Source organism: Pezoporus flaviventris, unplaced genomic scaffold (genome assembly GCF_033815535.1).
Source record: "Pezoporus flaviventris isolate CSIRO_AGI_PZ_B2104156 unplaced genomic scaffold, CSIRO_AGI_Pfla_v1 ptg000066l, whole genome shotgun sequence".
NCBI classification, from domain to species: domain Eukaryota; kingdom Metazoa; phylum Chordata; class Aves; order Psittaciformes; family Psittacidae; genus Pezoporus; species Pezoporus flaviventris.
This window is the reverse complement of record NW_026892614.1, coordinates 1,923,145-1,949,907: the sequence shown is the minus strand read 5'-3', so window position 1 is coordinate 1,949,907 and position 26,763 is coordinate 1,923,145. Positions and strand designations below refer to the sequence as shown.

General features: G+C 36.5%; 1 protein-coding gene across 5 annotated transcripts in view; it reads left to right on the top strand.

The window, feature by feature from the left end:
- DNAH8 (dynein axonemal heavy chain 8) overlaps positions 1–26,763 on the top strand; it is a 140,803-nt gene that overhangs the window by 56,407 nt on the left and 57,633 nt on the right. For all 5 annotated transcript variants that reach the window (XM_061470910.1, XM_061470913.1, XM_061470912.1 and 2 more), the window contains 14 exons: positions 551–775; positions 1,838–2,010; positions 3,778–3,956; positions 5,890–6,077; positions 7,827–7,913; positions 8,005–8,112; positions 8,770–8,904; positions 9,535–9,696; positions 13,788–14,034; positions 17,955–18,196; positions 18,278–18,418; positions 23,173–23,410; positions 24,285–24,427; positions 25,959–26,093. In XM_061470910.1, the coding sequence (XP_061326894.1) occupies positions 551–775; positions 1,838–2,010; positions 3,778–3,956; positions 5,890–6,077; positions 7,827–7,913; positions 8,005–8,112; positions 8,770–8,904; positions 9,535–9,696; positions 13,788–14,034; positions 17,955–18,196; positions 18,278–18,418; positions 23,173–23,410; positions 24,285–24,427; positions 25,959–26,093 (2,403 nt within the window). The remainder of the gene's footprint in view (positions 1–550; positions 776–1,837; positions 2,011–3,777; positions 3,957–5,889; positions 6,078–7,826; positions 7,914–8,004; positions 8,113–8,769; positions 8,905–9,534; positions 9,697–13,787; positions 14,035–17,954; positions 18,197–18,277; positions 18,419–23,172; positions 23,411–24,284; positions 24,428–25,958; positions 26,094–26,763) is intronic.

Here is a 26,763-nt window from a genome sequence, read left to right as displayed (position 1 = left end):
AGATTTATTTGGAGGTCAAATAACTTGAGTTGAATGTGCTCTAGACTGCTCTGCAGTCGTGACATGTTAGAAAGATAGCAATCCATTCCATATTCAGTAGAAATGGATGGCATTTTTTTTTTTAATGTTCTTTAATTAACTACAAATTGGCAATGGGAAATGTTCAGAAGGACTTCTCCCTACAATTTAGCACCTGTTTATGTTTGTGACGCTGCAGTACACTGAGGGATTTTAAGTGAAACTGAGAATCATCCTTAATTTGTGTGCATCTATCTCAGTATGTGACAAATTTTCTTAAAAGTTTTGTAATGTTTTTTCAGGAGTTTCCAGTATCACAGCAGAGCCAATTAACGCAGACAGTATTCTGATGTAATAGCATCATGCTGGATGTAGTGATAGCTTAGGACTCTCTACACCGTTATTTATTATTATTTATATAACTTCCTGTTACACAGAAGTCTTCTGTAATAAGGCTATTGTTCAACAAGTGATTCCTGTGGGCTTTGTTTTGTTTTGTTTTGTTTTGTTTTTCCACATATTAAATCTGTAGGTTGGGTTACTGGGAATTCAAATGTTGTGGACAAATGATTCAGAAGAAGCTCTACATAATGCTAAAGAGGACAGAAAAATCATGCAAATAACCAACATGAGATTTCTAGAGATTCTAAATATGTTGATTAGCCAGACAACGCTTGATCTTTCCAAGTATGACAGAGTGAAATATGAAACGCTTATTACCATTCATGTGCATCAGCGTGATATTTTTGATGATTTGGTAAGGTATAGATTTTGATATCTGTTGTAATAATTACTCTTAGATGGGCTAACTTCAGTTACACATACACACGTGTTTGTAAGACAGAGATTTCAATAATCTCATCACACTAAAACCAGTACATTTTTACTTAAACTAGAATAAAATCCATCAATTCTGCCATCTAAATATTTGCTCCAAATTTTTACACTTTTTTTAGATTTCAATTTTCCACTTCCTCCTACACAATAGTTTTGATAGACAAAAGAAGAAAAACTTTTTAGTGTGCCCTTTCTTTGAAAAACTGTAATATTGCTTTGACTTGCAGAACTAAAAGTCTGCTGAGGTTTTTGTAGCTTTATCATCATAGATAATTTCCTCATGACTTGTTACATCACAGTAGATGGCAGTAGGCACTAGAGTTACAACAATGATAGCAGCATTGATCCATATCTCCTAGTTTATTCTTTACTTCTCTTCTGCTTCTTCGGAGAGCAAGATACTGTGTTTCCTCTTCTGGTTCCTAATGAGAATATGTAGAAGACAGACAAGCAAAATACCCTGCTAAAATCAGCAGATAATGCCAGTCCCATACTTGAACTTTTTAGACTGTGCTAAATTGTTTGTTTCTTTATTCTTTGAGGAATGCCTTCCCTCAACACTACCTCTCTCATATTTTTACTGCTGATGACACAAGATGATTAGATCCTACACCATTTGCTTTCCATGCCTCAGTCAGTTTCTTCCTTCATCATGCCCCTTGTTCCAATGTGTTTGGTGGAGTTAGCAATGTACTGTTTGTTAATTTAACTTGGAGGGTGAGCTGCACTACCAAAGCAATGTAAGATTTATTTGATTAACAAAAACAGATATTATGATGATCAGGTTAAGTGACGAGGATGCTTTTTAATACCAGTTTACTGTACATCTGAAAATATTATGAGATGCTTATATGTATTTCAGTTTCCTTATGTTGGAACTTCAACCTGAGTGATATTATTCATTATTCATTATTTTCATATGGTTATCTGAGACAATAAACATGGATGCTCAATTCTAACATAAATGTTTATTTACTTTAAGGTAAAAATGCACATCACATCACCAACAGATTTTGAATGGTTAAAGCAGTCTAGATTCTACTTTAAAGAGGATTTTGATCACGTCATTGTATCCATTACAGATGTTGATTTTGTTTACCAAAATGAATTTCTGGGTTGCACTGATCGTCTGGTTATAACACCTCTTACAGACAGGTTAGAAAAACAATTATAAAAGATGAACACTTTTAAAATATGTAGTGCATATTTAACATATATCTTCAATCACTCAGGTACTTTCTGAATTATGTCCTGTGTGGGCTAGGTCATTTGTGAAAATCTCATACGTTTGCTTAATCATTCTCTTAGAAAAGGTAAAATAGACTGTCACTAATTTGTACACTCAGTCATTCCTAGAAAAATTTTAAGACTGCTCAGTCTTAAAAAAGGTTATAGTAACAGAAATGAACAATTTTAAACTTATGTAGTAATGTACAGTTTAGCAGTATTTCTATACTGAATAAAAGATTAGGTCAAATATTTCAAATTCTGCAATAAAGGATTCTGTAAATATGACAATGTTTTTGAAAGTCTAAGACAACTAGTCAGTGTTTGCTGTCTTAATAGTACTTGGAAAAAGTTTCAATTTGTCCATACGAATTTTGATGTTGATAAAGTCCCAGATGCATGCATTCACCTGCCATTCTTCTGCAGTCAAGCAAGGAAACAACCATTAATTTTGTTTCAAATGTAGTTTAACAGTAAGAATAATTTTTCATTTTTCCTCTTGGGAATTTCTTGGCTCCTTTCTAGTCAAAATGCTTCCTCCATTTATTCCTTTCTTGAGGTGTCACTTTTGACCAAACGAGAAAATTTTGGTCAAAAGATAATTCACTTGCAAACAGATCCTCCCAAGAACCAGAAATCATTCACTTTGCTACCTATATGGAATATGTATGTATTACAGGTTTTTGAACACCTTTATTTCTCCAGAAGAGGTAAGACTGCTAATGGGTCATTAGGGAAGCTTCAGTACATTCTGCAGTGAGCTGTACTGCCCTCAACTATTTTTTTGATGCAAAATGTTAAATTCCACCCCAAAATTTGCCTTGACCCGAAATGAACTGTAGAATTGAAAAATTTTGGTCACTTTAAAATTCTTATTGGTCACATCAAGGTCTGTGCAGTGCAAGTTTGGCATAATGTAATGATTCAAGCTAAACTGAATGAACTAGTTGTTAAACTCTGTTCATTTATAGATTTAAACCCAGAAATACTGCAGTTAGAAGTGTATTCAGTGTACGTTGAGTGATTTGAGAGTGAAGATACTCTATCATTTGTCTAGAAACTTTGTAATTTAATTCCTTTTAGCGCTGCTCTACCATATCTTAGTCTGAATGAAAACCATAGCTAAGACCACATAACTAAAACAGTAGTCTACACATTTTAAGACTTAAAAAAAAGAAAAAGTCAAAACACTTTTTCTCTTAGATTTCTAAAAATCTTTTACTCATAATTGCAAAGGGGCCATATATTCTTATTCTTTCAGACTTGATGATTTAGACAAAGGTAGCTAACCTGATGAAATGTATACGTATTAAAATACTACAGAATATGATGAGGTGGCAGAATTCAACAGTAGCATCTGCTCTTTATAGCTGCTAAAAGAGTTAATGATAATTAAATTCCTTTACCTAGTGTGCATTAATTTTTTAGCTTGTATGATGTTCACAGTTCATAACAAAATAGATTAACAGCAGATAATTTTTTTTTGCTTTTAGAAGTAATGTTTAAATGCTGTATTTTGTGACCTTTGCTACTCTTAACTTCCCACACTCATGTAAATCAATGGAACTGCTTTATGAAGAAGTAATATTTCAACCTAAGAGCTGTAGAATCTATTGATAACTCCTTTTTATGTCATATATACACACATATATCTTTCATATGACTTAATAAATTAATATGAATTAACATTTATAGGTGCTATATAACATTAGCACAAGCTTTGGGAATGAACATGGGAGGAGCTCCAGCAGGGCCAGCTGGAACTGGTAAAACAGAAACAACGAAAGACATGGGAAAAGCTCTGGGAAAATACGTGGTAGTCTTTAACTGCTCTGACCAAATGGACTTCAGAGGTTTGGGTAGGATTTTCAAAGGTAAGTCTTCTTCACATAGGATTCCACAAGTGATTTAGCAGATACAGTTAGAGCAGGTTGCTCAGGACCTTATACATGTTGTTTTGAGAACCTCTAGGAATGGATGTTCCACAACATCTTTGGGCCCCTGTTCATGTTTGACTATCCTCATGGTGCCATATTTTATACTTCCATTGACTTGGAATACCCTACATTGAAACGTGTGTCCATTGTCTCCTTCTAGTGTATCTCTGAGAAGAGCCTGGCTCCAGTTTCTCAGTGCCTCCTATTAGATAGTCATGAACAGCATTTGGCTTTCTCCTTAGCTTTCTCTTCCTGCTCAACAAATTGTGTTATTTCAGCCTCTTCCTCTATGTCATGTCCTTCAGCCACTGACTATAATGGCAGCCATCTGCTAGACTTATGCAAGTATATTGATGTCTCTCTTCTACTGGTAAGCCCCAAACTGAATACAGTACTCCAGCTGCTATCTCACAAGTGCAGAGAAGAGGCAAAAAGTAGTTTTCCTCAACCTGCTGGCTACACTCTTATGTCTAAAATGCATCTGGCTTCCTTTGCTAGAAGACCAGAATTCTGATTCATACTCAATTAGTTGTCAGGCAGGACACCAGGTCATTTTCTGCAAGACTGCTATGTAGTTAGTCAGCACTGAAACTGTACTGTTGCATGGAGTTATTCTGTTCCAGATAAGGGACTTGGAACTTCATGTTTTTGTCAGTGGATTTTGCAGATTTATGGTATTGTATGTACTGAGAAGCAAGGGATGAAACTATTAATGTATATTTTTTTTAGCAAGCAAATTAAAGTGCCTGAAGGTATGGGGTTATGAACATACTGTCTGTTTGAAAGTCGAGCTGTTAAAATAGTAAAAAAATCTTTTCAGTACCTGACAGAATCCCTTTAAAGTGATTTAGCATTAACTGTGTAACAAAAACATACCCTGAATGGTTTGGATATTTTTTTTCATTTTTAAATAGCTATCTTTCAGTTATGTGAAAGGAAACTACTGTCTACTGGTACTTTAATATAATTGGGAGAAAAAATGCTGCGACAAATTTTCTCATAAAATGTTGCTAACGGAGCAACAATTCTCTTGGCTACTACTAAATACAGTTACTTCTCCAAACTGAAAAAAGGCAACTATGAAATCAATCCTTTATAAAAATGTCGTTGTTACTAATATAGTGCTTCTAGATATCTCTTTTGATTTCATTTTCTTTCTTTGTCTTCCCCTCTTTCCTGTGTAGGCAAGTTCACGCAGAGCATTACTCAAACTTTACATGTTGTTGATATGCTGTATCATGAAAAACTTGTAGTTTAGTGTGGACTTACAATGATAGTGCTTATGCATAGAGATATGTGCTCTAAAATTAATATTTTATGCCTTGTGAGATTAAGAGTTTTATTGAAGCCCCTAATTAGTGCAAAAATAATTTCGATTTTGAATTTGACCTTTATGACTTGTAATAGGCAAGTAAAAAGTAATTTAAAAGCATCGTGAAAACTGGAATAACCAAATCGAAATTAAAAAAGTGGATTTTGTTGTTGTTGTAACATCTAGGGCTAGTCTTTTGTAGCTCCAAGTCACTTATTTTTAATTTTTTTTTAGATTAACAGTACAGCTTTTTGCAAATAATTATATTGCTGCTTTACGCTAAAGTCTGCATTCACAGAAAGATCTGGACGAAAGATATACCAAAAGCTCTAAGTTATCAAAATATTATTTTCCAATTTTGACTCACTTTTAAGTATTCTGTATAAATTAACTGTTAATTCAGATTGATATGGAAATAGTCACGTGAATGAAGGAATATAGGCCTTGGCCACAGGGCAATAAATTAATGTTGCTTGATTATTTGAAGGAAAAGTAATCTAATTCAGATTCAACTATGCATGCAGAATAATATAATAATTTTTTCTGTGCCTGTTTTAGGTCTTGCACAGTCTGGATCTTGGGGATGTTTTGATGAATTCAACCGAATTGAGTTGCCTGTCTTGTCAGTAGCAGCACAACAAATCTTTATTATTTTAACAGCAAGAAAATTAAAAAAAAAACAGTTCATTTTTTCTGATGGAGACTGTGTGGATTTAAATCCAGAATTTGGAATTTTCCTAACAATGGTAATAATTCCAGAGAAGTGACAAATTATACTAAATAGAAGTTAATTTATATGGCAAGGTGAAAATAACTGATTTTTATTAATTAAGTGATACTGTTGCAATAGAATTATACTAAACTACTGGAACATAAATAATCTGATTATTCATGAGCTGCATGTCTTCATTTTTACTTTAAGATTACTCAAAAAGTTCAGAATTATGTCCTTTCATTATTGTATTGCAATTCATTATATAAACTAAGAGTCTGGCCAAACTTCAAGAATTCTCTGTGCACACTGAGAGGACTGAAACACTAATATGCTTTAGTACCTTAGCTTGAAATGCTTCAACGGTATTAGTGAGAAAGATACTGTAGGAATAAAAAAACAAACAAACCAACCCCAAAACAAACAGCCCTGAACATTCACTTAAAGCAGGAAATACAGGAAAGATATTTTGCAAGGGCATATGTCTTGTCTAATGAATACTTTACAAGGATATAGAAAAATAATTCTTCAAGCTCATTTGCAGAAGACAAGTATGATGATTCTGGAATAAACCACTCTCCTTGCACTGTGGTGACAGCAGGTCTTTTCAAAATCTGTGCAAAAAAATATCAGATTCCTTTATTTGTTGATACGGTGTGATTCTAAACTGGTAAATGCAATGCTGGATGTCTTCTTTTTGCTTTCTGTGGCAAAGAGGCCGCTTCTGCTCTGTGTGTCAGATCTGGAATCAGAGCAGGCATTAAGACAGAACTGTGCTTCTTATCTCTTGAAGTTCTTATTGGTGGTATTTGAGATACATTATTATCTTTCTTATAATGACTACTTGTGGAAAAACCTTGCAGTACATATACATCAAAGTTAGGTTCCACAAATGAATGGATAATCTGTACAAAAAAGATATGAAAGGCAGTGCGCTGGCCATTAACAACCAATATCAAAGGGAGAAACACAAGTCCTGGATTTGGAATATTAACTTTCAGAGTTAGTGCTGTCTTGTTGTCTAGGGTTCCTGAGGCTTCATAGCGCTAATTCCTATAATATCACAGGCAGGGAATTTTGTAGTGTGTTTTGTAATGCCAAGGCACATGGCAATCCAAGATGATTTACATGAAATTAAAACCATCATCTGCATGTTCAAGTGAAGGATAACAACTGCAGAGGTCATAAATATCTTTTGACTACTTCTAATTTCTTCAACATCACCTATTTGATGTCAGAATTATTTGCCGTATTTGTGGCAATTTTCTAGAAATCTTCTATTAGTCAAACTCTTCTTTTAATTTTGACTGCGTTATTTTTACTGTACTTTTGTACTTTACGGCAAGCCTTTTAGGTGCAAGAAATAGAGAAAGGCATCCTCATATTATTGTTGTTATTATTGTATTTTGGCTCTTGCTGGACACTGAATTTTTAATATGTTACAAAACCTACCTCTTCTGCAAAATGGTGATGAAAACTTGATTTGCATTGGGAATACACTAGAAGACATTAACCAACTAGATTGTATTCCATGACATTTTAAAATTCTGACTGCAGTCTTGTTAGGATAAAGAAATTCAGTTACTACTCTGACAATTATGAATAGGTTATTAAATTCATAGTTATGGATGAGTATTTTTCTTCACATTTTAACCATTAATATACAAGAGTTATAACTCTGAAGAAATCTAGGTATTTATACATAAATTTATTTTTATTGAACATTTATTAAAGGGATGTTATTTTGACTTTTGTAAATAATGCATTGTGTTTTCTTACACAGAATCCTGGTTATGCTGGACGTCAAGAACTACCAGAAAATCTCAAAATGCAGTTTAGAAGTGTTGCTATGATGGTTCCGGATAGACAGGTTACTGACTAAACTGAAGGAAAAAATTGTATTTTACTTTTCACCTATCTTCCAAAAAGCTAATGAAATTTCTAAAAAAAATGTATTTCAGATAATTATAAGAGTTAAGCTAGCAAGCTATGGATTTATTGATAATGTGGTCTTGTCTCAGAAATTCTTTGTTCTTTATAAACTTTGCGAGGAGCAGCTCACTAAGCAGGTAGTGTTTTGTATTCCCTTCATCTTTGTCTTCATATTTACACAATACCATCCCTTAGGTTTTTGGTTGTGCAGCTTGTTTTTTATGTTTTTTACAAAATATTGAAGTAGTTTAAACATAATTTGAACAAATATCTCTAAAATTTTGGAATAAATAACTATGATAATTTGTGTATGTGTAGTCATGTCCAAACATTTATTTGTTAAGGAATGGTAGCTTGCATTGTAATTGCATGAGAGTCTCTGCCTAAACATGAGAGCCAGTTAGAAATTAACCTGGTGATTTGGTTTTCCTGTAAGAATTATCTATGTCTTAAAAAGTAGTTGGAAATTGGAAACCACAGGAGGAATGTCTCAAGTTTGATTTAAGTTGCCCTTCTCCCCAAAGCACTGCTTTGATATGAAGTCTCAGCTTTAAGATGCCTTGTTTGGCAATTCCAATGGAATGGAACCATTATTTTTTTTAGAACCGTGCTATACAGTGCTGAAAAAAAAATTCCAATATAGCATTATAAATGTTGAAGACAATTAAATTTAAATTGGAAATGAAAACCCTTATTTGCCCTCTCTTTCTTGAAAATAGCCTTACTGTCCTCCACTAATTTTCATAGAATAATTCCTAAGCGATAACAACAATAAGCGTTTTCCCACTCTCTAGGTCCATTATGACTTTGGTCTGAGGAATGTCCTTTCAGTACTGAGGACTCTTGGAACTCAGAAGAAGGCCAGGCCAAATGAAAGTGAACTAAGTATTGTTATGAGAGGGCTAAGAGATATGAATCTTTCTAAGCTGGTAAGAATCCAGTTTAATATTTTAGTAATGTGTAGAGTCAATTCTACTAGATATTTCATGGAGTTTCATAACAGAATATAAAAAAAACCTCAAACATCCTTTTCTTTAAAAATGGCAACAGTCATCATTATCATTAAACAGCAGTGGGATTTTATTAGACTTGCAAACAGTGCTTAGGGTGCAAAGGTTTAAATAGGTTAATAATGGCTTAGTTGTATCATATTTTATATACTAACTTTTGTACAGACTAACTACTGTACTACATGTAAACTGCATAATTTGAGGATCTAATAAGTTAGACTTTTGAAGATTTCTTTCCAAGTAGGATGTTCTTTCCAATACATGCTGTAATGTTTTACATACCATTTTTAGAAGTTTATTCCAGTGTCTTCTCAGTGGGAAATTTCTTTTAATTTTAAATGTATTTCTCGCATGGCATATGTGTGACATTTTCAAAATGCTGTTTTTATAGTGAGCTGTATCTGGCTGTGTTTATGAATGTAAGCTTCTGTATTTAGAAAATACAACCCTACTCTTTATTATTTTAAAACAGAGATTACTTTTGGTTTGAGAACGTTCTTTGATAACCATGCTTTATGCGCTTACTTAACTTTTTTTTTTTTCTTTCAGATAGATGAAGATGAGCCTTTGTTTCTCAGTCTTATCAGCGATCTCTTTCCGGGCTTACAGTTGGACAGTAGTACCTATGTTGAGCTTCAGGCAGCAGTGGCTAATCAGGTTGAAGAGGCAGGATTGATTAACCATCCACCATGGAATCTTAAAATTATTCAGGTAAAACTTTTTTTTCCAAAACATTTTAACAAACAGGAGTCAGAACACCATGTTAGTAGTTAAACTAGTGTTTCACTAAAGGACCTGTGCTTCCAATATGGGAAAAAACAAGGATTGTGTGTACACCACACTAAGGAAGACCAATCCAAGGGACTTAAGTTTTTACTTCTTTAAATAATACAGAAAAAGAAAGAAAGAAAAAAAACAACCCACAAACAAAGACCAAAACAAATAAAAAATACCCAAACAAAGAAAATACACAAATTAAAAAAAAAAACAACAAAAAAAAACAAAAAAAAACAAAACCCAAACAAAACCAAACAAGAAAACAAACAAACAAAAAACCCCAACCCACAAAATCCCAAAAGAAAACCCAAACCTTAAAACATGCTGTTAACCCAGCCTTTTCCAGATACAGTGATGCACTTCCAAGTGCATCTAAGTTACCTGAATGAAGCAGCAAATCACCTACATGGTTCTCTAACATGAGTTTCTTAGGCTACAGATTGGGAGGTATTCTGAAGGTCAAGGCAATAAATAAAGAGTGAGAAGAAACACAGCCTTGGCACAACTCCTACTAAGTAGGAGGAAAGAGCTAGAAGAGCTTTATAAGGGCAAAGAGAAATGTAAGGGGTATGTATTTATGACTTAAATACGTTTTCTCTAATGAAGAGTCCTCATGATGGATTTGAGCAGACATATTTGTGAAGTATGGTTGGGTAATCATCCATCTTACCTGTACTGAGTTGAAATAGTTAAAGGATGTATAGAGCATACATGTCTTAGCATATGCTATGGCAAGCTTATGGAAACCTATAACAAGTCTAAGCATGCAAGTAAACATGCATGTAGGCACTATAAAATGAAAGAACAAAAAAATAGTGTCAATAACAAGAATGGCACTGCCATACACTGGGAATTGTCTCTCTCAAGGATGTGTGTGATTGAAGATTTAAGCTATAAAGAGATTTTAAAGCTTTCTAGACTACAAGGATGTGAGCAAACCCACCTACTGTCAATTTGTAGTGTTCGAAGCTAATATCTTTCTGAAGTGCATGGCCACCTTAATACTGTGGGAAGACCAGACCTACATGGAATATGTATCCCTCTGTTACCTTCATGCAAGAGTTCTAGTAAAATTGAGTAAGAAAATACATAGAATCTAAATGAATGTGTAGCAGAAAGTTGTTACAATGTTGTTTGCATAAAACAAAAAAGTTGCCTACTTTTGACATGAGAAAAGCTTGGTTCTTGACACTGAAGGAATAGCATAGAGCCTGTGGGCTGACACCTTGCTAGGAGTGTAGTATATTTTGTTTAGTTTGTTGCAAGCTTTTTAGACCTAAGTGTGGTCTTATTGGAAAGTAAAAGAGATGAAATTGTTAAGGTGTTGCAAGAAATTATTTGACTTCAGAATATTTGTAAGACATTATGTTTAGTAAACTAATGATTTAACTGTAATTTTGGATTATGGAAATTTTTGTTTAGTGACAGATAATCTTTGTGATGTGTTGTTGATTAAAGAATATGTAGTTATTTAACACGAAGAAAAAAAGGTGCCTGAACGGTCTTTTGGACCTTTACTCCAATTAACATTTAAATGGGTGACAGTTGTATTTCTGACATGAAATCATGTTTGAAACTATCTTTGAATTGATTATTAAAGGCAGTTAACTCATGTTCTGATTGATAAACTTTATGCCAACACACTTGCCTATACACAGCCTTCTTTAAGGAGCAAACTTAGCAAATGCAGCATCCTAACAAATAATGAGACAATCATTAAACAATTACAAGCTGACAAACTAGAAAAGTAACTAGAGCATTGCTGCTCTTTTGTCTTATTGTTCTACTCTTTTCTTTTGAGCACACCCTTGAATGAAGACAGGCTGAGAAAGCTGGGGCTGTTCAGCCTGGAGAAGAGAAGGCTGCATGGAGACCTCATAGCAGCCTTCCAGTATCTGAACGGGGCCTATAAGGATGCTGGGGAGAAACTCTTCATTAGGGACTGTAGGGATAGGACAAGGGGTAACGGGCTAAACAGGGGAAGTTCAGGTTAGATATAAGGAAGAAATTCTTTACTGTGAGGGTGTTGAGGCACTGGAATGGGTTGCCCAGGGAAGCTGTGAATGCTCCATCCCTGGCGGTGTTCAAGCCCAGGTTGGACAGAGCCTTGGGTGACATGGTTTAGTGTGAGGTGTCCCTGCCCATGGCAGGGGGGTTGGAACTAGATGATCTTAAGGTCCTTTCCAACCCTAACTATTCTATGATTCTATGATTGATGATAATGATAATGATGTTTTTAAACATTATGACCTTGTTAGTTTCCCATGTTTTCTGATTCTTTATTTCTTCTGCATACAGGCAATAAAGCCTGTTTCTTGGAACACCGTGCTTTAAACAGTGATCCACTTTAGCTTATTAGCTGTATTATTCATTAAGATTGATCTTGTAGGTTTTATTAGTGAAATGGATTAATTCTTTTTTAATTCCCTTAATCGATGAAATTGAATTTTGCTTTGTAAAATTTGTCAGCCAGAGAATTATGCTGACTTCTGATTTTCATCTGACTTCTAATTTTCATATTTTACTTATCCCTACATTTTGAATAATAGTTAAACACTGTTAAAGGTGAAGACTAATAATCCTTGCCATTCCTAATGGCTGAAAACTGCATTTCTCTAGAAGCATATATTTGTAACTTTGCTGATTGTCAAGTTGAGAGTGTAACTATAAAAAGTGACATTTAAGGATATTTTACCTATGGAAATATGTTTTCCTTGAGCACAACATCAGAATAGAGGTTATCTGAAATTAAAGTCCTTGAAGTGCTAGGCTTGTTCATTGGCTGTGCAGTCTTAAATTAGAAACTACATCATTGCTTCTTATAAACTATCTTAAAAGAAGCTAGGCATCAATCAAGAAAGGCACACTGACTTTTATGCTTATTTCTGAAAATGTACAAACTTGTCTAGCTTAAAAAACAAAACTGCTATGTGATTTGTTGAATGTGAGCAAAAGAAACAGTGCATTAGAGTATTCCACAAAATACAACGTTCTGCCTTATGTTACTTCACAACAACTAAAATACCATGTCTCTGTCATCAAATCAGAGGTATATTTATGGCTTTGCTCAAACTCCACCTAATTTATGTAAGATTTTGTTCCACATTATGCAGGCTGGATCCATATTGTCCTTTACATATCTTCACAGTGATGGCCAGCAGAATTTTTGTGTGGGAGAAAATGCTTTTGACCATCTTGTTTAAAATTATGTTCACTATTTTATTCATGGTTCAGTATTTCTGATTGCCAAAATGCTTATAGGAGGATTGTTTGTACCTTAACAAATTTCACCATACATTGGGAATAAGAAGTTTGAAATTTTCAAGTTCATGGTTCACTTGACCTTAGTTTGGATTTGTTGTGCCTGTAGATCTTCCTTCTGGATTGATGCAGGCCTTTATTCAGCTTGCAGAGGAAGGAGCTAAATATGCTTCTCCTTGTAAGGTTGTGTCACTCAGGAGGCCTATCACTTTTATATTCCTTTCAGTTGCTGCTTGTGTAGGCAGACTCTGCCACTTCGATAGCAAGCCTAAAGCTAACATTGAAAGAAAAATAGAAAATGCACTAAAGAGCTTTCCTAAACCTAAACCCATCTACAGTCCTGGGGGATGTGTGGCCCCCATGTTTATTTCACATACTCAGCTATTTTAGTAGTCTGGCACTTAGTCATTCTTCTGTTGCACTAGTGTTTTGCTACTATTCATTTTTCCTTTTGAATAATATAGAAAATACTTTTTAAAATCTGGTAAAACTGTTTTCTGTTGCTTTGAAAAATTTAGGCAAGACTTAGTTTTCTAAACTCTTTTGTAGCATATTTCCTTGGTGCTTAGAAGATTGAAATGTTATGTACTATTCCACAAAACACACAAAATCCCTAAACGCCTGCTGATTTCAATTCTGAGCATGTAATTTGTGTGTCTTAACAAATTTATATCACTGACTGTTAAAAAGAAGCAAAAATCTTTCAAAAGCATATATTCCTTAATTTTTTTTTTTTTATCTTTTTTTTGGTGTGTGTTTTATAGTTGTATGAAAATTCTCTAGTACGTCATGGGTTGATGACACTTGGACCAAGTGGATCTGGAAAAACAATGGTCATAACTATATTAATGAAAGCATTGACAGAATGTGGCCAGCCTCATAGAGAAATGCGTATGAACCCCAAAGCTATAACGGCTCCTCAAATGTTTGGAAAACTAGATGCTGCAACTAATGATTGGACAGATGGAATCTTTTCTACATTGTGGAGGAGAACACTGAAAGCTAAAAAGGGTATGTAACCATTTTGTGTGTGGCATCATAAAAATACTTCCTGGATGATTTGTTGAAAAAAGCATCTCGAATCTGCAAATGTGGTAATGTTCCCTCTTGGGGGAAACTATAGAGAACATAGATGAGTATACAGTTCACTTCTCAAGAAAAGACAACAGTTTAAAATGTTATTATTTCAGTAATATATCTGCATAAAAATGGTGCTAATTTCTTTGCTACTTCAGCTCTACTGTGCAGATGTGTTATTTGGAAATTTGATAAATTATAGATTAGATTTACTTGTACTAATTGTACTAGACTTAAAATCGTGTCTTTTGCATAGTTTTTCATCTGTTGATTACCCATATTTATATTTTAGTATTTTAGGATTGGAATACTGAAATTCCTATTCACAGTGATTCATTTGTATTTGAAAAAAAAAGAAAAAACAAAAAAAAAAGAAAGGGAATTCTAGAAAACTTTCCTAGAAGAAGGTTCTTTTTAAAAGAAAGCTGAATTTTCTCAAATAAAAGGTCTGTACTTTCTTTATTGGAAAATTTCTATATCGAAGATAAAGAGAGAATTTTAAAATTTGATTGCCAAATTTTAAAATCTAAAATTTTATTTTAAACTATATTTATGTTTCAAAATAAAAGAAAAAAGTGAAACAAGAAGATCTTCAGAATTGGTGAGTCATAGTTTTCCTTAACTTCAATGGGATCTGTGAATGTTCAATGCCTTTTTTTAGTTACCCAAAGAACCCTTCTTTTAGCAACAAAATGCTAAATTTTCCATCCCCCTTGTGCCCCTTAAGAATGGTGGGGGAACGGGGGGAGGAAGAGTTAGATTAGGTTGGTGTCACAAAAGTTTGGAAGGAAGAAGTTGTGTCTGGAGAAATAAAAGTAAGGACTATGTAGTTCAGGTTTTTGTCTTTGTTTCTCATCATCCGAGTCTATGTTAATTTGCAATAAATTAATTTTCCACAAGTCCAGTCTGTTTTGCCCATAACAGTAGTTAAGTGATCTCCCTGTTGTTACCTCAACCCACAAACATTTTTACCTCACTTTTTCCCTCTATCCTGTTGAGGATGGGGAGGGTGAGAGTGGCACAGTGTCTGTCTGGCATCCAGCCAAGGTAATCTCACAACAGTTACTGAACATTATCAAGATATACTTGTGCCCTCATTTGCTACTGATTGTTCCAAAAATAGTTCATTAACTAACTATGCCATTGTCCTGGGTTCAGCAGTAGCAGTCATTTTTTCTCCTTCTTAGTAGCTGGTGCAGTGCTGTGTTTTTGACTTTTGGCCTGGGAACAGTGCTGATAACACCGATGTTTTTAGTTACTGTTCAAATGTTTGGTCTGGCCAAGGACTTTCTGAGCCTCGTGTCCAGGATGTAACTGGGAGTTATCCAGAAGGGCTACTTCACTGCGGGGTTGGACTAGGTATCGCTTGGTGCTCGGTCAGGCTGGGTGGGGGCAATTTATCGGTCTGAGGTGTTGTATTCTCTTCCCTTGTTATTTCCTTTATCATTATTATTATTGGTGGTAGCAGTAGTGATTTGTGCTATACCTTAGTTACTAAACTGTTCTTATCTCAACCTGTGGGAGTTGCATTCTTTTCATTCTCCTTCCCATTCCTCTGGGAGCAGGTGGAGGGCAAGAAGTGGGGTGGGGAGTGAGAGAGAGGCTGTGTGATTTATGGCTGACTGGGTTTAAACCACGACAGTTCTTTTTGGTGCCCAAATGGGGCACGAAGGGTTGAGATAACGACAGATCTGACCGGATTAATAGTCACTCGTCACAGTGCTGATTTATTGGCTCTCAGAGTTGTTCCTCTTGATCTCACTGTTTCAGAATGTTGTAACTTACTTAGAGCCGGTATTTGCTGTGATAGTGTTTATCAAGTGTGGGGCTTGGGCTAAGGTTCTTGTCTCACGGTGCTTTATGGCAATGGCTTGTAATACGGGCGGGCTCCAGCAGCAGGGCGGGACGGACGTGGCCGTGGACTTGTACCTGGCCGTCCGGCTGCTCTTCACCGGCCTGGCCCTCGCCCTCGCCTCCGTCTTCGTGAGGCCGCGGGGAGCCGAGGGAGAGCGGTCCCGGGAGCCGGCGGCTGCTGAAGCGGCCCGGGAGAGCGGCCCCGGGGACCAAGCGGCGGCGGGAGCGGGCCGGGAACCCGCGAGGGGACGGCTGCCGGTGGAGGAGGTCGGGGCGGTCGAGGAGAGGAAGGAGGCGGCTGCCGAGCAGCGGGAGAAGGCGGCGGCGGCGGAGGAGCCGAGCCCCGCGGAGGAGCCGAGCCCAGCCCCGCGACAGCCTAGAGCGTTCCCCGGCAGCCGCCCGCCGAGCCCCAGGAGGATGCAGGAGACCACGCAGCATTTCCCAGCAAGGCAGAGGAGGAAGAGCTGGACTCAGAGCAGCTGGTGGTGGGAGTGCCGGCAAGCACAGCAGCTACACCAGCCCCAGTGACAAGTACAGCAGCAACTGAGAGTTCTGAAGGTTTTGAATGGCCTTTGGGTGTCCTTGGGACCTGCCTGCTGATTGTGATGGGGATCAGCATGTTGGCACACATACAGACTGTGTTTTACCCACAGCCATTTTGTGTGATCTAAAAAGTTAAGCAGAGTCAGGTTTGGGTCTTGTCTGGGGTTAGACATATAGGACATATAGACATATAGGAGGACCAGCAGATTTTCCCTGAGGCTGGAGAGTCATGAGTGGCAGGGCATGTGGGGCAGTATGGGCGAGTATCTAGTCCACTGGGCCCCTCCAGTGCTTTGGAAGCGTCGGAGATGGAAGGCAGCTGTATGGAGTCCCCAGCAACAAGCTGCAGAAACTGCTGAAGGGGATGGTGAATTATTTTAAGCCTGGTGGGCCCATGACACTTCAGGCCATCAGGGCAGAGACACAGCATATAGATGGACTCATGATTGAGGGGTGGACATAGCAATGGACACTATTGCCCAGATTTTTCATGAGTGTGAACACTGCACACAGCCTCTCCTGCTCTGAGAGATGGAACCCAGTATCATGGACCAAATGGATTCAGCAGCTTTATAGGATCTGGTCCATGCACTAAGATAAGAGTGCACTGAGATAAGAGCGATGGTTTATTGAAAAATGTGGGATCTGAGCATGATGTGAATGGTATGGAATAAGGGGTGGATAATGTCCTGGGTTCAGCAGTGGCAGTCATTTTTCTCCATCTTAGTAGCTGGTGCAGTGCTGTGTTTTTGACTTTCTGCCTGGCAATGGTGCTGATAGCACCAATGTTTTTAGTGACTGCTCAAATGTTTGGTCTGGCCAAGGACTTTGGGAGCCTCATGCTCTACCTGGGAGGAGGGGAAGCCGGGAGGAAGCAGAGACAGGACACCTGACCCAAACTGACCAAAGAGGTATTCCATACCACAGCACGTCATGCCCAGGATGTAACTGGGAGTTACCCGGAAGGGCTGGGGCACTGCAGGGTTGGACGAGGTATCAGTCGATGCTCGGTTGGGCGGGGTGGGGGCGAGTTATCGGTCGGCTGGTGCTGAGGTGTTGTATTCTCTTCCCTTGTTATTTCCTTTATCATTATTATTATTATTATTGGTGGCAGCAGTAGTGATTTGCGTTATACCTTAGTTACTATACTGCTCTTACCTCAACCTGTGGGAGTTGCATTCTTTTGATTCTCCTTCCCATCCCTCCGGGAGCAGGGGGAAGACAAGGGGGTGTGTGTGTGTGTATGTGAGAGAGAGACTGCGTAATTTATGGCTGACTGGGTTTAAACCATGACAGCCATTTATACAGTAATGAACATCTCTGGACATATCAGAAATTACAGTAAATTAAATATATTTTTATGTATTACCCAAGTTCTAGACCATCTTTTGTAAATTTATTTTCTTGTTCTTTCAGTACAGTGATATGAACTATACCTCTTTTAATTATTTTTCCAGGTGAAAATGTGTTTCTGATTTTAGATGGTCCTGTAGATGCAGTCTGGATTGAGAATCTAAATTCGGTTTTGGATGATAACAAGACCCTGACTCTAGCAAATGGAGATCGAATTCCTATGTCTCCTACATGTAAACTGTTATTTGAGGTTCACAACATTGAGAATGCCTCTCCGGCAACAGTTTCTCGAATGGGTATGGTCTATCTCAGTTCTTCTGCTCTCAGCTGGAGACCAATATTGCAAGTAAGATTATAATTGCTGGCTACTCCTAACTGTACCATGTTATACATTTTATACAGAAAAAGTAATGTGGATGTTTTACAGGCATGGCTGAAAAAACGTTCTTCTCAAGAAAATGAAGTTTTACAAAGTTTGTATGACAGAGTCTTTGAACCAGTGTATACATACATGAAACTAAACCTTAATCCAAAAATGGAGCTTCTGGAATGTAACTACATTATGCAGGTAAAGGAGATACTGTGTAAGCCTGTATGAGTTGACTGACTATAGTAAGAATCCAGAAATAGCAAAGAGAACATTTGATAGCAATAAAAATTAATTTGAAAAGATTGTTTCCTGATAAAACCTCAAACTCAGTATTTGTTCGTCAGGCAATATAAGAGGAACTGTTATAGATGTGCAGAAGAAAGTTTTACTTCTCTTTATTGTTTCATATGTAGGCTAGTCTTCTGTTCACTGGAGTTTGCAGGCTTCAGAAAGTTCAGAAGCATATATTTAATAAGCTAGGGTCTCATTGAGGTTCTTCTAATACCAAGCAAATTGTGGTGGGAGTCAATCTAACCCTATGGGTAGTGTCAGCAGAGAGAATAATTCTAATTATCTTTTTATCCTCAAATGTAATAGCTGTGATTCTGTCAGCCGACTGTCAAGGTCAATGTGCCTGTCCTTTCCTATCAGTTGGAATTCTACCTTGAATGAAGTCCAATCTTTATCAGTGATTTCTTAATAATAGAATTATGTCTTTGGCAGATTTTGCAAGACTGTCAGTCCTACACTGCAGGTCTCCAGCTGATTTGTTTATGAGTCTGTTGTCATCTGCAGATTCTAAGTCTCCAGACTTTCCATTTGTCCATGTAATCTCAGTTTTATATTGAATAAGAGGTTAGACAAAATAATGTTTTGGATAACACCTCAGTTTAATATTAAACTAGTCAATTTGCACCCAGTATCTCTTTACTGTTCATTAGGGATTTAGCTTCAGATTTTCAATAGCTTGAATATTTTTCTGCAAATTAATAGCCACAGTAAATGCTGCAAAGTTAAGTGTGCAGTACTAAATGGAATTAAGACATCTATAGAATTGAAATACGCAGGCAAGAACTATGTAACTTGCCAATTTATGATGATAAACAAGATGGATATGCTATACACAAATTTTTTTAGAAGGGTCATATTTTTTTCGTCTACATTTGCTATCTGTGAAACCTCTGGCTGAATTGATGTCTTCATGGAAAACTTTTCTTGGGACGTATAGGTTTCTATGTTATTTCTGATGAGGGCTTGTTAGAAAGTGTGAGCAAATGAATATTCTACTCATACTGCTTGGTCTGGGAAGTGTTTACCTGATTTAACCTGTATTGAGTGTTTTTCTGTGAATGAGAATCACTAATAAGTTTCTGTCACAGGTGTGACAGAGTAAATACCCCTTAGTGGATCTCCATGCTGAGGTTTAACTAAAAACCAGTGAGACCAGAGCTTTTACTGTGCTTCATCATTTCACTAATTCAGTTCCTCACTTGCTTCCCTCCTCCACTGTTACTTTCACTTAGTCTTGATTTTTCTCTTCCCAGCACAGATTTCTTTCTCTGTGTGGGAAGGTAGGGTAAAAAGATGTGTTTGTTTCTGTGCTGTTCAGCTTCTTACAGTTGCCGGAATTGGGCATTACTTGATAAGATTTCTTGGAATCATCTAGCGTTTGTCTACTTGCATCTCCCTGATCTCCAGGATCTTACCCCATTTTCAGGATCTTTCCTCTAACTAGGATCTTCACCTCCTTCTTTTAGGGGCCTTTTTTCTTTTTTCATAAGACCAGTTCTTGCCAGAACCCTTCTTTTCCACACAATCTCTTCTTTCCAGAACCTGTTTGTCATGGTTTAAGCCCATCTGGTAACTCAGAACAACACAGCTGCACGCTCACTCTCCCCTTCCTTCCTCCCCTTGCTCCTGGAGGGATGGGGAGGAGAATCAAAAGAATGTAACTCCCATGGGTTGAGATAAGAACAGTCCAGTAACTAAGGTATAACAGAAAACCACTACTGCTACCACCAGTAATAATAATGATAAGGGAAATAACAAGGGAAGAGAATACAACTGCTCACCGATACCCAGCCCAACCCAAGCAGTGATCAAGCCCTTCTTGGTAACTGCCCCCCCAGTTCATATACTGGGCATGACATGCTGCGGTACGGAACACCCCTTTGGTTAGTTTGGGTCAGGTGTCCTGTCTCTGCTTCCTCCCAACTTCCCCTCCTCCCTGGCAGAGCATGAGGCTCAGAAAGTCCTTGATCAGAGTAAACATTACTTAGAAACAGCTAAAAACATCGGTGTTATCAGCGTTGTTCCCAGGCTGAAAGTCAAAAACGCAGCACTGCATCAGCTACTAAGAAGGAGAAAAATGACTGCTACTGCTGAAACCAGGACCACCCTAAGATCCCAGTTTTGCTGAAATACTCTACATGCAGAAGCAGTGTATCTTACCAGCCTCCTGAGTGAGGGTTCTGTCTTAATTCTCTGTATTGTGAGACTCAAGGTGTGCTGCTTTTGTTTAGTTCAGGCATTTTCAAAATTTACAACAACCTCAAGCCAGTTGTGTTGAGCAGATAGCAGACTTGTACTTGAGTACTAAAGTTGAGTTTTGGATATTCACCCAAACATGCACACATACCCAAATATCTGCTATTTGTTAGCATTTGCAATTTCATCTTTTTTTTTTGTATCTACAACAGCTTGGCAATTATTTTGTATAAAAAATGATCTCACTTTTGCTTTCCTCCTTGTAATTTCCTCTGACTTTTCTAATTGTTTACTATTCTCTGGACCACCTCATTAGCTAGGTGAATGTAATTTGCTTCAAGAGATTCAACACAACTTTTGTTTAGGGTTATCCTGCCTTGTAAGCCTATTGGAAAAGTTAATAGCCTTGTAAGTAAAGGACATCTGGTTGATATGGTCTGCATGAAGAAACAAAGGTGTTTTCCAAAGTTCTTTACCAGGGATTTATATGGAAGGTAAGAAGTCATAGCAGAAGATAGGAGGTTCATTTCTAGGTAAATAATTAGAAGGTAGGAAGTGTGTGACTAGCGTATCAGTTCTTAGAAAAGACAGAGGATACCACTGCTCCTGCGGTGCCCTTGATGGGACAATGCTGTTTAAAATATTCAGAAACAATCTGGAAAAGTTTGTTTTAGGTGAAGTCTACTGATGCTACTTAATTACTCAGGATATTAAGGACTAAAGAGCTAACCATGAAAAACTGTAGACAGACTTTACAAGACTGAATATAATAGGTAATAAAATGGCTAATGAAAATCAGTGAAGATAAGCATAAAGAGATTCATACAGCTGAAAAACAAACTCTGCAATGCCATGGATGGCAGACCTATAGAACATCTTACCAAAGGGTGTTATAGACAATAGAAGTCTATGTTGGTTAAGACTAGTCTTGATTTTCTCAGAGTGAAAAAATTCTTATAGGATTCCTAAACCCATAAAAAGTGTATTTGATTCAGAAAGGTCCAAGCTGAAAAAAGTACCAGCAGAAAGTACCACCCCTAAGACCACCATAAGCCAAGAGTTTTTTCTTTTTTTTACTCTTTTTTAAACTAAATTCTGAAGTAATCAAAAGTATTCTATTTATGTCCTATAGGCTATATTAAAATATGCGTTACTGCATTGCTTCCCACTTCTAGCATGAGATGCAAGACAACATAAAGAATACTAATTTCGAGATGGTCACACATGTTTCACTGTTAAAAAGACATATTTCTAAACAATGGGTTTGACACTGCCTCATATAGAAAGGGAATATGAGTGATGTTATGTAAGACAGTCAAATATCTGGCTTCATGAGTGTCCTGGTTTCAGCAGCAGCAGTCATTCTTCTCCTTCTTGGTAGCTGGTGCAGTGCTGTCTTTTTCACTTTCAGCCTGGGAACAACGCTGATAACACCAATGTTTTTAGTTGTCGTTAAGTAATGTTTACTCTGACCAAGGACTTTCTGAGTCTCATGCTCTGCCAGGGAGGAGGGGAAGCTGGGAGGAAGCAGAGAGAGCACAACTGACCCGAAGTAGCCAAAGGGGTGTTCTGTACCACAGCACGTCATGCCCAGTATATATATAAACTGGGGGCAGTTACCTGGAAGGGCTAGGTTGCTGTTCGGGTCGGGCTGCGTATCAGTTGGCACATGGTGAGTGGTTGTGTTCTCTCCCCTTGTTATTTCCCTTATTATTATTGGTGGTAGCAGCAGTGATTTGTGTTATACCTTAGCTACTGGACTGTTCTTCCCTCAACCCATGGGAGTTGCATTCTTTTGATTCTCCTCCCCATCCCTCTGGGAGCAGGGGTGGGGGGGAATGAGGGAGCAGCTGCGTGGTTCTGAGTTACTGATGGGTGTAAACCACGACAATGAGCAATATCACCAAATTGTCAATAGGAAGTTACTAGATTTCTGGAATATAGCTTATTAGAAACAGAGCAAATCAATAATAAAGTAGTATATTTTAATCTAGTTTTTAAAACGCAAAATGGAGTTGAATGTGCTACATGCATTAACTGACCAGAATTGAAATAAATGTATCAGACAGATGATGAGCATTCTTCCGTGCTTAAAGATGGAAATCGCTAGTCCCCACCTGCTTTTAAAGTTGTGAATATCCCACTAGATATTATAAAATCCCTTAAAAAGCTGTTTTCTTATCCTAGCTTTTAAATTACATTTTTATGTAGGCATAATTTAAAAGGATAGTTGATGATCAGATTACTCAAGTAGTTTTGAATAATTTATCCAGTTTCATATAGATATCTTTAATCTATTTTCTTGTGTTTGTCATTCTAAATTTTATTTTAGTCTTCCGTAACCTGTATTCAGATAATGGTTTAAAGTTTGAATACATACAGGTAATGCATGTGCATATATGTATAAAAATAAAAGGTGATTATGTAATATTTTCTTAATGTATAATGTTTTAAAATCTTTTCAGTCTATTAATCTTCTGGAGGGTTTGATTCCATCAAAGGAAGAAGGTGGTTTATCAGCTATATCTCATCTGCATAAATTGTTCTGCTTCGCGATAATGTGGAGTTTAGGTGCCCTTCTGGAGTTGGAAAGTAGAAATAAACTTGAAGCCTTCATTAGAGCTCATGATAACAAATTAGACTTACCAGAAATCTCTCCTGGTACCAGTGAAACGATGTATGAGTTTTATGTTTCTGGTCATGGTAAGAAAAAAGCATTAACATCCTTTTTCATAATGGCATTTTTAAACTGAGTATGGCTTCTTTGAAACTTAGAATTATTCCTATAGTCCTTATTATACAGTGACATGAGCAGAGATTTTTGACAACAGTATAGTACTAACACAGATTCTATCTGCAGAGTTCAGTGGAGTGAGAAGTCAGAAACAAGGGATAGTGTGTTCATTGGTAACATTTTCTTATTTCTTATGTTTTTAATTCTTACAGATTTCTTTTGTATTAATTTAACCAACCTACAGTTTTAGATAATTTATGCTTAGGCTGTATTAGCCTAAATTAATATAATTTTATATTGAAATTCCTCACAGCTAGTATTTTTTATTTAAAAATATGATTTTAATTCCTGTTAATTATTTTTATCTTTTATAATAAATAATAAATCTTAATATTTTATAAACTGTAAGAATACTGTTATTTTGGATATTGCAGCCAATTAATATTTTGAATTGTGTAATGTTTTCTGCAATTAATAGTTTAAATAACATATACAACCACTGTCACAAAGAACTTACTGTTCTTACAGAGTATATTCTCACATGAATAAATCTATTTTTCGTGTATTCAAATTCATAATTTTTTGACCAGCAATGTTAATTTAGTGTAACATATCCACAGTCCGTTTTGTCACATTCTATACTTCACCAGCAGTGTGAGAATGAGTTTCTAGGTAAATATTCTTTCGATTTTTTTATTTAGACAGCTACATATAAATGTAAAAAATAACATATATATTTAGTAGGACTGTAGACTAATTAAAGGTCATGACTACGTATATTTTTTGTTACATGTAGTTTATCTAGATTTGAGAAAATTTATGTGTCTTTTTTTGTCATTTCAGGTCACTGGGAGCACTGGAGTAAAAGAGTTCAGGAGTATGTTTATCCAACAGATAGTATCCCAGAATATGCATCTATTCTGGTTCCAAATGTTGACAATGTCACAACTCAGTTTTTGATAAACACTATTGCGAAACAACAGAAAGTAAGTACAAAATTAGTTATTTAAGTATATGCCTACTATATGAAATAAATAGAAAACTATTATAACGTACCTGGGGGTTGCAATCTTTCTCCATCTTCTCTGTCTCTACTCACTGCTTGCCAGGTGCATCATTATTTGCATATTGCTCTATTTTGATTTTGTTAACATGAATACTCTGTACTTCTGTGCTTGGGCAAAATGTTTAAAATACCCTTTTCAGATTTTTGTTTTTGTCATAAAAGTTTAGTTCCAACAACATATTGTCTTTCTCAGATATAAAACCTTGTGCTTAGTCTTTACACCATATTAATTTTTCTGATTTGTGCTTTCTGGAAAAAGGAAGCGAGGAAAATAAATTTCACAAGGTACTTCAATAAAACCATGAATGTCCTAACTTTTTTTTTTTTCTCTTATTAGGAAAGCAGTAGTTAATAGCAACTATTAAAAAGAGAAAGCGCTACTCACAGAGCTTTAACCAATAAGAACCAATCTGGTGTCATGGCTTTTGGCTCAGGCATCATTAAACAAGAGTTATTAAAAAATACATATAGGCTTGTTTTCAAACAGATGAAGATCTGAAAAATACATTTTTTGCTTTAGGACAACGCTCTTAATAACCTTAACAGCTTCCTATGGAAATTTGTGTCAGCTTGTCAAATATAAGTCAATGTGTATTCCCTTTTTAGTAGATGGAGACAGTATTAGAAATACCACCATCACATGAGTCAGTGCTGGAACTTGTTTGTCGTGGTTTAAGCCCAGCTGGTAACTTAGAGCCACGCAGCCACTTGCTCACTCCCCCCACTTTTTAACCCCTGCTTCCAGAGGGATGGGGAGGAGAATCAAAAGAATGTAAATCCCACAGGTTGAGATAAGAACAGTCCAGTAACTAAGGTATAACACACAACCACTACTGTTGCCACCAATAATTATAATAATAAGGGAAATAACAAGGGGAGAGAATATAAAACTTAAAGGGGAAAAGGAAAACAATAAACACAAGTGATGCACAGTATAATTGCTCACCACCCTCCAACCGATACCCAACTCGACTCAAGCAGTGATCTGGGCCTTCCGGGTAACTCCCTTCAGTTTATATACTGGGCATGATGTGTTGTGGTATGGAATACCCCTTTGGCTAGTTTGGATCAAGTGTCCTGTCTCTGCTTTCTCCCGGTTTCCCGTGCTCCTCCTCACTGTCAGAGCATGAGACTGAAAAGTCCTTGATCAGAGCAAGCATTACTTATCAACAACTAAAAACATCGGTGTATTATCAGTGTTGTTGTTCTCAGACTAAAGTAGAAAATGCAGCACTGCAACAGCTGCTAAGGAGGAAAATAACTATTGTGGCCAAGCCCAGGACACTTTTTTTCAGTAAAAGTCTGGGATTTTGACAAAAAGTCTGTTGGGTTTGATGAAACTGTCCAGAAGCCATAATGTGGCTGTGCCTTTGATGTATCTGATGCAAACTGTGGAAACATACAAAGTCTTTGTATTTAGATACTGTCTAGCTATTTATAATCTGTTACAGGCAGTTTTGCTCATAGGAGAACAGGGGAGTGCAAAGACAGTCATGATTAAGGCATATATGAAGAAATACAATCCAGAAGAGCATTTGTCAAAAAGTTTGAACTTTTCATCTGCCACAGAACCATTTATGTTTCAGGTAAAAGTATAGATTTTAAGTAATTTTTGCATATAATTTACTTGCTAAGTATTTAAAGTGTACTTAATTCTGATGATAAAGGAAGTGATTTAGAAATAAAGTCTAGAGGACTTTTTTCCTCTAAGTCACTTAAAACACTTCAGAAAACTCCATTAAAAATAACCTTGCAGATCAGAATAAAATATAGTCACTCACATAGAGATACATATATTCATGACTGATATGTGCTTTTTCATTATGGAATTCTAATAATCCATTTACTGCTGAAGACCTTTCCTTTTCATTCTAGATTAATGAAAATTTCTAGTTACACTTCAGTTTTTTCTTGATTCTTTAGTTTATACCAATAATGTTAATTTTTCTTAAATAAAAAGCAGATTTCAACTTATAAATCCTGTAAGTTGAACTGGCTTCATTACCAATTCAGAGCAATGAACTCATGGTGATAGTCTTCCAGTAGGATAAAATAATCATCTTGGGATATTTCTTGATTGAAAAGCATGCTCAGTGGAGAAGGTGTTACAAACTCAATTGCAAAGTCAAGCATCTTTTTAAGAAGCTAATGTAAATGTTATTAAGAAAATGGTGAAAAGTCATGATTTAAACATCTATTTTTTAAAGCTCCAAACTCACAGAGCATATGCTGAGCTTTTATGTTACGCATAAGATC